This window comes from Hyalella azteca, unplaced genomic scaffold (genome assembly GCF_000764305.2).
Source record: "Hyalella azteca isolate HAZT.00-mixed unplaced genomic scaffold, Hazt_2.0.2 contig9583, whole genome shotgun sequence".
In the NCBI taxonomy this organism is placed as follows: domain Eukaryota; kingdom Metazoa; phylum Arthropoda; class Malacostraca; order Amphipoda; family Hyalellidae; genus Hyalella; species Hyalella azteca.
Window position 1 is genome coordinate 44,074 of NW_025939652.1, and position 13,861 is coordinate 57,934.

Sequence of the window (13,861 nt, forward strand, 5' to 3'; positions counted from 1 at the left end):
TATAATCATGCATGCTTTTCTCAAAAAGGAAGACAGTTAAAAATTCAGGCGTAACTTTCGCAGACAAAAGGCACCATTATAATAATCTGCTGTATATCAAAATTTGAAAGTTGTCTTTTTATTAATGATATGTACACGAATGTGCACTTCTGTATTGCTCAACTTTAAATACCACGTTTAAGGGTGAACTTTAATTCATCACATCGAGTGTAGTGCTCAGCTCTGCTCTCAATCACCTGCTCATCATTAAAATCAAAGCACATTGAAAAACGTACATTTTTAACATCCTGACTACGTTGAAATCTACAAGTAAATTGGTTTTCATATAAAAAGGTCATTCTATAGTTCAATTGCATTCAATTTTAAAGATAAGACATTTATTTTACGCGCAAAGATTCCGAAGTGTACAGCCTCGTATATGAGACTCACAAGGATTCGTATAATATTCTTTGCTAGATTCAAGTGGCGCATTTCTCATCTCAGATCGTCAATTTACCTAGAGTTCCAAGAAATTTTTTCATGTTTCAATCGATAACTTCTCTGAGACGTTGGCTCAGTTCCATTATCGTCAAAAATCCTATAGTTCAGGTAATACTTTGTAATTGGTATGATTAAATTTACACTGAAGAGACTGAAACTTAATTGACCGAGGGCGGTGAGCGACAAAGAAGCAGAGCTATTAATAATCACCTGGTTACAATAATTAAGATTTATTTGACATTGATGGTTCGTTTACTCCCCAGAATGAACCAACTGTATACACTTTAGTAATGAAATTTGTGAGCTGAGCAACTAAAGTCTTTTTTGAAACTTTCCTCAAAATAAAATTTCGTGCGTTGTAACTTTGTCCATGCGTAATTAAATGCGTTTATCAATTATTCAATAAGAGCTGGAATGGCGAAACATAATCGAAGTGCACAGTGCACTTGTATGCATTCCGGTCACAAGCACATCGAAGCTGAAGCTGATCACAATTTAATTTTGGGTAAAATCACAATCGGTTTTGAGTAAAATCTTTTCCTATCTTACTAACACTCAATATTGAGCAAAAAAACGAGCGTAGAATCTAATTGCCGACTATGAATATTTATATTCTGTCAAGACAATCCTGCATATTTAGTTGTGCGCTAGAGTAATAATATTCGTAACTTAAATGTGTGCATGTGTTGACAGCTGAGTTCGAGCGCCAGCGGGTCCAACTTGCTGCCCCAATTGGCGGGCCAGAGCCCGTCGGGGGGCAGCAGCCTCTCGCTGTCGTCGTCCCCTGACGTCCGACACTACGGGAGCTTCAATGCAGGACGTCACTTCGACCACTTCCCTACGATCTGACCAGTTTATAAAGCACCACCTTTATACCAGCAACCAATCTTCCACTTGCATCACCGCCATCTACACAAGAAGGATTCTTTCGGCAGTGACGCGAGTCTTAGACCTGACGATAGGGGCTACGACTCGCGCCTCAGAAAGACCAACTTTCTTTGGGATGAAAACAAAAGCACTAATTTTCAGTTAAGCAATTTTAACCTTCAGAAAAATTCGCGTGATGGTTTGCACCTCCCGTGGAGTAAAAGTCCAAGCACTGCTGATCGTCACAGAGCTCGAGACCTGCGACGTAGCGATTCCATCACGTTGCCGATGTTTGGGCAACCGCAAGGCTTCAAGAAGACGGACAGCGTTTCGAAAGCCGGTAAGGGTTCTCCATTTGACTTCAAGGATGGCTTATCCTCGAGAAAAAACAGCTTGTTACTCTCCCCCATGCAAAATAATTTACTAGGCGACACCACAAGCCATAAGAAGGGCGAAAAGTCTGGAAAGAGCTTTATGTCTTCTGAGCTTTATGGGATACTCTACAAAAAGTTCCATTCCTTTTGACAGAAAAACTGGTACTTGCCACTAGAACCTGGAAGCAATCAGGCAGTCTGTGAATGGCGTGACTGTTTGTGTGATGATACAATACATGTAAGACTTCATATTCCTTTCCTTTCTGTTAATGAAAATGTGTACGCGTATACAATCATTAACAATAGTAACATTATTTGTCTCCGCCTCTTTGTTCGTTATTTTTACTGCTTTCATTATCATCTCAGATATTCAACATTGAATCTCTAAAATATTTGATGGACTTTAATTAAAACTGCTGAAATAGCGGCTTGAAATTCATGCCAAGAAATTCGAGTAGATTGAACGGCAAATTTAAATTCAAAACCTTCACTTAACGCGCACAGAGGCCATCACTGACAACAGGATACAAATGCCACTTTTGGTATTTTTAGTGAAATTTCGGTGGCCTCTAGAGAGCGTAAAAATATTCAAATGTTACCCTGGGGACGTGTAATTCTAGTAAAATTTTCGCTAGTAAAAACAATTTAAGAAAAATATACAAATGGCACCGTGGGGAAGTGGTATTCCAGTAAAAATTTTCCGCGACCTTTAGCGAGCGCAAAAAAGGAGCAGTCTTTCTCAATCTGACTTCACCGCCAGCAGCTCTTGATGTTAAAGGTCTAATTTGCATCCATTGATTGCCTGTGCATAGGAGAGGAAAATTTAAATTTAATGGAATTGCTGAGCAGTTGAGTTCTTACTGGCACCCGATTCAGAATATGTGAGCGAATGCGTTCACTGGTATAGAGTCGAGTGAAACCGATGCATGTTCTTCAGATCTTGTCCACCACGCTGTTTTTCAGGTTATTATTCGGGTATGAAATATAAATTGCAATTTATTTCGTCATGGTTTCAAGTATTTTGTCCTCTTTGATTTAAAGATTTCCAGTAGCTATTAAAAAAAAGATGCGTGAAGCAAACGTAGCTTGTTTTATTTTTTGTTCCCGAACGAAGAGTTATTATTTGTATTTGGGACCAACCAAGTTAATGATCGTTTGATTAAGACAATTTATGAACTAATATGAACGAATAAATAGATCAAATAAATATAATCATGAAAAACGTAATGTTTAGGCGATCTTAAATATATCTTAAAGTTAAATAACCCTGAAGACACTCCATTATATGCTTGGTAAAGTTTCCAAGTACAAGAATAATTGAAACAATTCATAAGGTCCGTTAAATATTAATTATTAGTGTGATAATATTTACTGTGTTCACATGTACACTGGTGTGAAAATTCTAGAATGAAATCAGCTTTCGTTAATCTAGTATACTTTTGTAATCCGCGAAGCATTTATCATAATTAAGCTACTGTCATGAAAAATAGTTATATGGTTTAGGTGTTTTTCGTTAAGTAAAGTTATTGTAAATACAGCGTATCTCTTACACATGTACATGGCTAGAATGGAGTACCTTCAACCTACAGTTTATGTTGCGTTGAGATTTTCAGTTATTATGTTGTTATCAGAAATCAGTTTCGTATTAGACCTTGCGTTTGGGTTTAACCAAGTTCGAGCGTACTTAACCGTATCGTTCATTTTTCAGTGTTCCGTTGATTGAAAATTTTCTTAGACGCTGTAGCAGAATGGCTATTAGGCTTAATTTTAAATGTACTCTCACTAAAATATATATTTTTCGTTTTATTTATTGATTCACAAACGTTGCGATACATCATTTTTTTCTCTACCGCAAAAGGTGTCTTATTTAATGAGTTACTGCCATCAGCGTTTCGGTTATTTTTCGTTCCATGCTTGCCGAACGCTTGTCAGTTAATTTTCAACTAAAGGATCCCTAAACCTTAACTGTAGATCTCAGTCGTGCGACCAACAGGTAGGCCTACCGTACTGCCTATCAGTATGTAGGCCATCCAGCATAAAAGGCGGGAATTCAGTCAAGTCAATGAAGGAATCAAGGAAAGCTACGTACAAATGTGTTGGCTGACACGACTGAATCAGTCGGTCGCTATAGGCCGTGAGGAGGGACTCTTATATATATCGTGGGTCCTGACAATCTTTTTGATTTGTCTTATCTGTTCGAGAATTCAGAACCGATAGCCCAGAGGCTTTTAGGTATTGTGTTAAATTACATAGAAAGGCCAATTTCCTTACTCGAAGAGTACATCTTGATTCAACGTACCCGATTTTCAAAAGCATCTTCTAGCATTAGAACTTTAGACTAGACGTTGAATTCAAGTTCTAGGAGAATAATCATGAATGCTATCCTTGTGGATGTATTAAACAAAATATGACCAATTTATAACATCGCTACAGATCATCAATAATTGCATGTATATCAAGTATATATGAGTAATTTATTGGTGATAATTATTTACCTCCTTAACTGAGTCCAATTAGTTCACTCTGTATTTGAGAGATGCGCTAGAAATTATGAGTAAGATTCTCTGCTCCAAGGATAAGAATATAGCCGAAAATAATGATTTTTAAAAATGGAAATGAACATTATAGCACATATAATTAATAAGGTATAATTATTATTAAGATCAATATTTTGATTGCTTAAATCGCAAGTTCATCAAGAACTTAGAAGCAAAGAAAACAACAAATAAATTCTCCATTTTTTATGAGAGAAATTTTTGAGTGTCCAGCTGAGAGCTGTGTGTTTGAACTGACTAATGAGAGTCCAGCTCCATCGTCAGTTCAAAAACCTAAAATACACAAGTAAAAGCAAGTAACAAACTAAAATTCACACTGAAGATATTAAAACATGAATCGTCAAATGCAAGCAAATAAGAATGAAGTAAATATGAGCAGACAAACCTATCTATTTACAATTTCGAGGGGACATAAACTGTGGGCGGCATTTAAATTAGATTTTTGTTTAAAAATATGCGGGGACTCGACTCTAAAATTCGCAGGTCAGAAACACCGGTTGTGGAAGCTAAAACTCTACGTACATTTTAATATCCGGTGTCACAAGCATTGAACAAGGAATTAAAGTTAAAAGCATAGCGTGAATACAAGCTTGTGAAAATTGAGAGCTAAATCGCTCATTGACTTAGGACTGATTTGAGTTTATTGGCTAAATTTATTCAATGCTCGAGCTACTTACGAACAAAATGTATATACCGAGATTAATTGATGCAACAGAAGCCTGGCAGGTGCATTCCTACGCACCAATAGTAATATAGTGATGTATTCATTGATCACTGGGCTCGCTGCAGCTCTTGTTTCTATGACCACGGAAAGTTCACCTAGTCAGCGGCCACTGCCTGTCGGCTGCTCGCTCTCCAGGCTCGTTTGTTGGACGTCGCGCGGCACCGTTGCTATACCTGCCATTCCGAGCTTACAAAGAACTTTATAGCAACGCTGTGTTATCTTACATCCACTTGAGAATCCTTGTATATTTTTTACGTTATGCTATTTCTAAGCGGAAATTGTGAAATTTCAGGCACCGTTTAACAGGTGAGATTTTCAAGGACATTTCAGGACATTGCCCGGCAGTCAAGATTAATGTTTTGATGATAAATGTCATGAATATCGTCATACATTATTGTGAGTTCATTCCATGTTTTGAGTATACTGACGGTTCCACAGTGCTTGATTTATCATGTTTTTACCTAAGGTTCATGTGCTTTGATAATAATCAGTTTCCGTGTTTTTTTACGAACCACAAATGAATAGTGCTGTTTGACTTGTCTTCGATTCTTCAATGCGATCAATGAAGACCTGAGAGAAATGGTGTTTTGTCTACAATTCTCTGGCCTTCATATATACCTAACGAGGTTGGCATTTTTTGGTGTCCGGTAATGTAGTTCATTTATTTTCGTGTCCGGTTTTTAAGTACAAACCAATTGCAGAGTTAATTACCGGACTCGATTTTGTCCGGTTTTGTACCCTCTGTCCGGTAATGTTAGTAACAATATATATATATCCGCGCCATGAAGAAGTACGAGAAAATCAGGAGGGCCGGCGAGATATATATATAGTGTAAGAATGTATTATATGCATATATGCCTGAAATTGTCTTTTCCGAGGCCCAGTGTAGAAGCCCGCGCCATGGAGAAGTACGAGAAGATCAGCAGGGCCGGCGAAGGATCCTACGGGATGGTCTACAAGTGCCGCGTGAAGGAGACCGATGAGCTCGTGGCTATCAAGAAATTCATGGAGTCAGAGGACGATCCGCATATCCGCAAGATCGCGCTTAGAGAAATAAAGATGCTCAAAGTGAGTTAAGGGTAACATGAATGATGAAATATTGTCAAAAGTTTTTACCTTGTGATGAGGTTTCGATAAAAACAGTGCTCGGGAATCTCTGGGCAATTTCAGTTAGTGTGAAATCACAATTTTTAAATGTCTTCGTTAAATGTGACAAATAAGACGAAGTTATATTACGTTTAAAGACCCACTGTTGAAATGCTTCTGTATAGACTTTAATGCAAATCAATTTTGGTCGTAACATCAGCCAAGTTTTTGATCTCTGGTCAAGAAGTTTCCCAAAGCAATCATGTACGTCCTCAACTCAAGCTTCCGTATAGGTAGCTGAAGTTACAAATGCAACCAACACTCATTCATTGAGGATCTATGTGCCCTTGAAATTCAACAGCAGAATATTTCTAAGGAATGAGGATGCCAAAAGAAAAGAGTATCAAAGGTTTCATTTCCGTGGCAGAGTCTCAAACATCCCAACCTGGTCAATATGATAGAAGTTTTTCGAAGAAAGCGTAAGCTGCACCTGGTGTTCGAGTATTGCGACCACACACTTTCATGGGAGATTGAGGAGAATCCGCAAGGGTGAGGATGGATTAGTGACATCAACAGAAATTGTTCTGTGATCTATCGGGATAGCTTTTGCCGAATAACTTTATTAGTTTTGGTAAATGGTAGCAATGATTTTGAATGTATTAGGTTCAATTATTAAGATTAATAAAACATTCCTGAGACCTGATCCATCAGTTAAAAATGATTTTAAACAGCTCGCACGAGTTTCTACAAAATTAGATTTCTATTCTGCACATTTTGTCGAAAAGTAGATTTCAATTACATATGTAAATAAATTTGACGTCATAATGAATGTTCAAAAGTTTTCAGAAATGTATCCGAAAAGTTTGCAATGAAAAATGGTGAATTTTTGACGCATTCCTTTCTTTTAATTGATTGATTTAATGTATTTAATTGCAAACAAAAACTTTAACTCTTGTTAAATCCTTTATTGTCTTTTATAAATGGAAGAAATTCGTAAGTGTTTTGTTACAGATTACCCACTTAACATTAAGTTTCCGTCATCAGGCCTCATTTGTCTAGATACTTGATATAATAATATTTAATCATACTGGGAAGTGTCACGAGAAATGTTTGAACCTACTATGCACTCGTATATTCAAGATTCAGTTATCTTTTCTCCGCCTCAGTATATCCACATGTTCAAAAACAACCATTATGAGTTAAATTCAACATCTATGAAGCTGGTGTTGCCAATATTGGAATATTGGACAGCATTACAGTCTTTTACTCCCGTTCGCTGCAGGTTCCCCGAGAAGGAGACAAAGAAGATCATCTACCAGCTGGTGGAGGCGGTGCGGTTCTGCCACGAGAGCAACGTCATCCACCGCGACGTCCAGCCAGAAAACGTCCTCATTACCAGACACGGCGTCGTAAAACTCTGTGATTTCGGCTTCGCAAGGATGCTCAGTAAGTTCAACTTTCATTGAACATGAGAGTGTATTTTGATATTATCGTCAGTAACGGCAGGGATGTTAAGAAATTGAATACCTTGTCCCCGAAATTCCATACCATAGATTTCCGAAAATCTTGTATATCTATCACTTTTTGTCATCTTATTCAAGGTTACATTGCATGTAATCGCTAGCCTCATATATGACCCATTCATAGCTTTAATACATAGAAAGTCCTAGATTAACCTAAGACGTCGTGAATAAGCATCCCAGGTCTTTGCGTACATTAATAACATTAAAACAAATGTAGTATTTTCTAACTTATGCCTCCACATTGCTCAAGCAGCCAACGAGTCGTACACGGACTACGTGGGCAGGCGGTGGTATCGGGCGCCCGAGCTTGTCGTGGGTGACACCAAGTATTGCGCGTCCGTCGACGTCTGGGCCATCGGCTGCGTCATGGCGGAGATGATCCGCGGTGAGGTCCTCTGGCCCGGCAAGTCCGACATCGATCAACTCCACATCATCAAGAAGACAATCGGTGAGAACATGCGGTGTAGTTGGCCTGTATAAGTTGAGCCATAATTTCTGGTGCGAAGAAAACACGAAGTGAATTCACCAAGTGAATAAACGGGACAAGGCTCATAAAAATCTATCGATTAACAATTTCAAGTGGATAAAAACTTTAAGCTAAGCGTTGTTAAGGAATATTTTTTGTTTAAAATAATGCAGAGATTCCAAAACCCTTGGTGGAATCAAAAATCCTGAAATCGCTCTACGACGCCGGGACGTCTTGCTGATTATAATGAGCTTGAAGGCGTACTGCAGAATGCGAAGGAAGTGTGAGATAAGAGCCGTACGAACAAAACTAACTTTACTGTACACGCAGTGGCCTACGTTCAATTAGCCGGCAATTTTTTGGTTGTGATTGGTGTTGTTGCGGGAGAGCTATCAACATATACAGGCTATCGCAGTCTATTTCAGACTCGATAGTGAGGAAACTTAAACATTAGGCAAAGTAACGAAAGGAATTTCTAAAACTGGTTCTTGAAGTTTTATTACATGAGCCACTCTTACACGGTTATAAAAAACAAGTGAATCTAAAATAAACCTAAATATACAAAAGATCCCATCTAACCTATCTACTCTACAATGCACATACTATATAAGTTAGAACCCTTCTAAAACCACAAGGAACCATCCTGACAAGGATTAGGAAGGCCCACACATCCAAACACCAACAGCCTAACTACACGAATTGGCTGTCGTGACCGCTGTGAGACCTTGGGGTCTTCAAACTCTCTGATGGATGCTGGAACTCCGATCACTTGGATGCCTCCTTGGAATTTCCAAAACACGCGGCTTTGGGGCACCAGTTTCAAATATACCGGGTTTTATTTTCAGCCGCCGATGATTGGTAGCAAATAAATGACAAGCAGATCGCTACATTGGCGTCTGAACTCTCTAAAAGAAGATGTAGCTCATTCAGGTAGGGTTCTTAGGCGCAGTACTTCACAGGCGCTGCCGGGTCACCAAAACGTATAAAGCGCCGCAGGTATCGATTGTTAGCTTCCCCGCTGTGTGTCAACAATTGCTTCACCAGAAGATAGATACCAAGTTTAGTACCCACACCACCTGTAATAATTCAATACGCGAAATGAGCAAAACTCACTAAGACAACATAAACACGATTAAAGAATAGGTTTAGACATTTTCGGTTAACCAATTCGAACACGACTGTTTCACACGAACACTATAGGCATCCGAAACCATAGGTAGCGTAAAGGGAGACTCACAGTCCATAGCCTTACCCGCCACTCAAAACCGGAAACACCAACTCTGACGACGACAGAACGAGACATCCACTCTGCTACGCGGTCCGGTTACAAAAGAAAAACACGTACTAAATCCGACCCAGTCCGCAAGTAATAAGCGGATCACTGGTTTCGACAAATGACCGCGGAACTGCGCAGCTACAGTGTGTTTACATTGAAAAATCGTCAGTGATTGGCTGACGGAGTTATTAGTACTTGACTATATTTGATGGTACGGCATTAGAACAATAACTTCTGGCGTGCTGTTTTGCAACCTTGATGTAAAAATTACGTAACGTCATTCCAATACATGCTGATGCCTACTGCGATCAACTCTTTTCCTAGACAACTGAGCTATATAACATTAACACCTCTAATTTTGCCAAATAACATGGCTGCACATGTCAGGACCGGCAGAAGACATCTCACTGTACAGGACCGGACGTGGTTCGAATAACTTAAAAAAATTATAGGTATTAAAGCATCTACAGACTTTTCGTTTAAGTTAAATTGACTGAGAAAAATGATGAACAACTAATAATTATTTAAATTAACAACAATGTATCCCCATAAAGGACTTAGTGATTATCAGGTATTATAGCTATCAGAAAGTGAAATGAAACCCTAACATCACCAGCCGTAGTCGCCTGGCATGTAACTAGCTCTGCCGTGTCACTTGACAGCGAGTAAAAGAGACAATTCGTAATAGTGAGGGATAATTTCTCGTAATTTGATGAGTTTCGTGATAACGACATGAACTGCTCCGCAGGCGAGTTACTGCCGTACCACATGAAGGTGTACAGCAGCAACGACTTCTTCCGGGGCCTTAGGCTACCGGAGACCGGCATCAGGGAGACGCTAGAGGCCAAGATGCCCGCCTCCATCTCTACGGACGCTTTAGACTTCTTGAAGGTGTTGTGTCATTCACGTTTAATTCGTCGTTCTTTCGTCACAATTTCATGTTGCGAATGTTCATTTCTAAACCTGAACCTTTTCTTTGTGCTAAAGTCTTTTTAAATTGAAGTCTTTTGACTTCAATTTCTTTCGAAATGCCTCTCTATTCCTTGATTAATCCTGAAGTTTGAACATACAACTTTTTGAATAAGATGAAGTAAAGAATGAACGTTAGATCTATTATCCTTCAGCGTTCTAATATCCTACGAAAGGAAATTTCTATGTTCACGTTATTTTGTCACTTGATATTTCTGTAATATTATTCCCCATTTTGTTATATATTCTATGTACATATAGATATAACATAGAATTATACATACCTTGGTGGAACTTATAAATGATGATTTACTATTGTGGTTCATTCTGACATAGCAGAGCTACACTTTTTATTTTATTTTTTATTTTACGATGATGTGTCTGCTGCGAAAAATATCTGATAAATTTTGATGATAACATAGAAATATTTTCATTGTTATTTCATTTATTTAACCACGTTCGTTTAAAAAATCTTTCAATAACCTTAAAGGTTGTCTTATGGGGTTTTCGTATATTATATGGATGACCATTCATTATTTATATGAATAAGATATGCAATACAATATTGTCAGCAATCTCAGTTTGCGATGCATGAATTATTCATGAATTTTTAGTACTCGTGCCTACCCTAGAGTGAACGATTCTTTTTAAGACATAAATTACAATAATGTTTTCATTTACTAAAAATGAACATATTTGCATCATCACTTACCCTAAATTGCCAATGGACCAAGAACTTGAAAGCAAAAAAAAAAAAATGTCACCTGAATTCACTCTATTTTAGCAAAAACACTCTTAACCCGCGCAAAACTATAAGTAAAAAGTAAATAATTGAATTAATTTTAATGAACATTTGGTGCAGCAAGGGCTGACGTTCTAAAGCTTGGACGAGGCAGTTGTGGACTTTATTATCTCAAATAATGAGCGTCTCTCATCTGCAACTGATCACCGAAAACTCGCTCAATAAATGAATAAATGGCCATGACCCTTTTCGATAATGTTGCTGTAGGTAGGCCTAAAGAGGAAAAACTTAATATACACAAATGCAAATATGTACGGTAATAATATTGACCCAATTATTTTATTTGTATACGTATGCCAAGCACGAGTCAGCAACACAACCGCTCCTAATATTATTTTGCATCTAACATCCTCATTGAAAAAAATGTGTAACTTCGCAAATAGTAGTTAAGAAACCGATTTTTTTCTCTTTTTTATGCGTAGACATCTATACAAAATTGCGTTTTACAGAAATGTCTCGACGTGGACCCGTCAAAGCGAATGACATGCAGACAATTGCTGACTCATCCCTTCTTTGACAACTTCTCCTACAGTTTGCCTGATGAAGAAATAGAACGCTTCAACCAGATAAGAATGAGTCAGGTGCTTAATTTTGGCTTATATATTTTTTGCAGTTGATTTCTTTTTTGGTATACGTATGTTCTCCCTCGTTTTTTTTAAACAGCGGATAAATAATTATTTCTTGACGTGATTAACAGTGGTTATGGTTTATAGCAGCCGAGCAAATGAGATAAATGTGATGTGACTCTGTTCAATAAATTTTCTACAAAATTAGGTATATGCAATAAACTACATGGTGCTTCCTGGATTTCGATTTGAAAAAGTGCTGCATGCAAGTTAATGAGGCGCAGCAATGAATCAAGATGCATTCACTCGGTTATAATTAAAGGCACTTGACTGTAATCACCAGGAATCAGAAGCACCTGAGTAATCTATATTTGTTCTATGCGTCTTATTAGCTATATCTAAGTTTTATGGTGTTTTTCTATCGTTTCATAGAATTATAAATATTTTGTCATTTGAGATGAATACACTCTCAAGTTCTACAAGATCACCGTCATGTAGCAACAGTGCACTTGAGGTAACGTACCTCTTCAGTTTATGCAGGAATGGCGCCTGTAAAAGAAAAAGTTTTCGCTATTTTCCATTCGAAGCTTCTGCTAGTCTGCAGCAACCATTTAGAGGGCTTTTCGCACACAGGTGTTGATCCTCCTACATCGCTTAGTATAAGATGATATACTGATACATAGTATAGGTCTGGCGTGGGTTGCATCGAGTGGTCGACGATGACACAAGTAAGGTGCAATTGGTACCATACTTGTGTTTGATTGGAGATTCAAATTTAATGTCAGGAAAGTTGCGGAACAACCCTCATTGCTCGTGTTTTTGGCACTCGATATTTCTACAGCGTGAAACGTACAGCGTTAGGGATGTTTCCGATTCATCAAAATTTCTACTTTCTAAATAAACCACATACTATTATAGGATCTTTGCCAGATAGACGAGGCATTACATTCTTAACGTGGTTGTCTGCATGTGTTCACAGCAGAGTTCGGGCGCCAGCGGGTCCAACTTGCTGCCCCAACTGACAGGCCAGAGCCCGTCGGTTGAAAGCAGTCTCTCCCAGTAGTCGTCTCCGGACGGCCGACACTACGGGAGCTTCAATGCGGGACGTCACTTCGGTCACATTGCTCAAGCAGTCTGCTACGATCCCTACGATCTGACCAGTTTATGAAGCACCCCTTTTATACCAGCAACCAATCTTCCACTTGCATCACCGCCATCTACACAAGAAGGATTCTTTCCGCAGTGACGCGAGTCTTAGAACTGATGATAGGGGCTACGACTCGCGCTTCATTCTCACGTCCAGAAAAATTGCTGATTGTCGCAAAGTTCCTGATATTAAAAAAATTTCTCTGTTAGAGAACACAGTGATACACAAATGTTTTGATATAACCTCGTTTCATCTGCAGTACAGTTCTCATTTAACGAGTTATTGCCGTCGTGGTTTCAGCCATTGTTCATCCCGTGCTTACCGGATGCTTTTCAGTTAATCTCCAAAGCCCCATTCAATTACGAATGAACATAATAAGTCAGGTTTCCAGAGCCTTAGCTGTAAACCTCGGTCTCGGAGTTTACCTACCGTACTGCCTCTCAAAATGTAGGCCGTACCGTATAACAAACATGTCGGAATTCAGTCAAGTCATTTTCAATGAAGTTAGCAAAAAGAGTTACGGATGAACGTGTAGGTAAACACGACTTGTCACTCAGTCATCATTGAACCCGACGATTTCTCCGTTCGATAGAGATTATTTCCTACTTGAGTTGACCTTCGTATTGAATTAGATAAAACATCATAGTTGTGAGTTGATGTTAATTATATACAAATTTAACGTATATTTCTTGGGAAGCAAATTATACATTAAACACACAATTGCAATTATTGATCAAACAATTTATGAAGTAAACGTGATTTAAATTTTGAATTTAGAATTTCGTCACTGGTATACTATGATTTCAAGTTTAAATGAGTAATTGCTTGGTGAAGTTATTTTCCTTCTTATATTAGATCAGACGTTCCCTTATCTTGGGATTTGAGAGCTTCGCTGAAATTTGCGAGGAAGAATCGAAGTATAATTTAAGGATAAAATATGACGGGTTTATAACGATGTGAATCGTTGTTTTTGACGAATCATTAGAAATATTGTGGCTATCATCGTGAATTAAAGCATTACTTTCC

General features: G+C 38.3%; 2 protein-coding genes across 6 annotated transcripts in view; both read left to right on the plus strand.

Annotated features, from left to right (window-relative positions):
• The window catches only part of LOC108668162 (cyclin-dependent kinase-like 4), a 34,926-nt gene extending 30,728 nt beyond the window's left edge, over window positions 1-4,198 (plus strand). For all 4 annotated transcript variants that reach the window (XM_018155324.2, XM_018155325.2, XM_018155326.2 and 1 more), the window contains exon 8: window positions 1,174-4,198. In XM_018155324.2, coding sequence (XP_018010813.1) covers window positions 1,174-1,329 — 156 coding nt within the window. In that variant the 3' untranslated portion in view covers window positions 1,330-4,198. The remainder of the gene's footprint in view (window positions 1-1,173) is intronic.
• A 940-nt stretch (window positions 4,199-5,138) lies between these two features.
• LOC108668163 (cyclin-dependent kinase-like 1) lies at window positions 5,139-13,613 on the plus strand. 2 transcript variants are annotated; one of them, XM_018155328.2, is made up of 8 exons: window positions 5,139-5,306; window positions 5,879-6,068; window positions 6,514-6,635; window positions 7,369-7,532; window positions 7,863-8,057; window positions 10,100-10,242; window positions 11,572-11,703; window positions 12,668-13,613. In XM_018155328.2, the coding sequence occupies exons 2-8, from the start codon at window positions 5,901-5,903 to the stop codon at window positions 12,749-12,751; spliced, it is 1,008 nt and encodes a 335-aa protein (XP_018010817.1). In that variant the 5' UTR covers window positions 5,139-5,306; window positions 5,879-5,900; the 3' UTR covers window positions 12,752-13,613. The 2 variants fall into 2 exon arrangements, with proteins under 2 accessions (XP_018010817.1, XP_047738022.1); XM_047882066.1 differs by having other exon boundaries at window positions 12,671-13,613.
• Window positions 13,614-13,861: the final 248 nt, after the last annotated feature.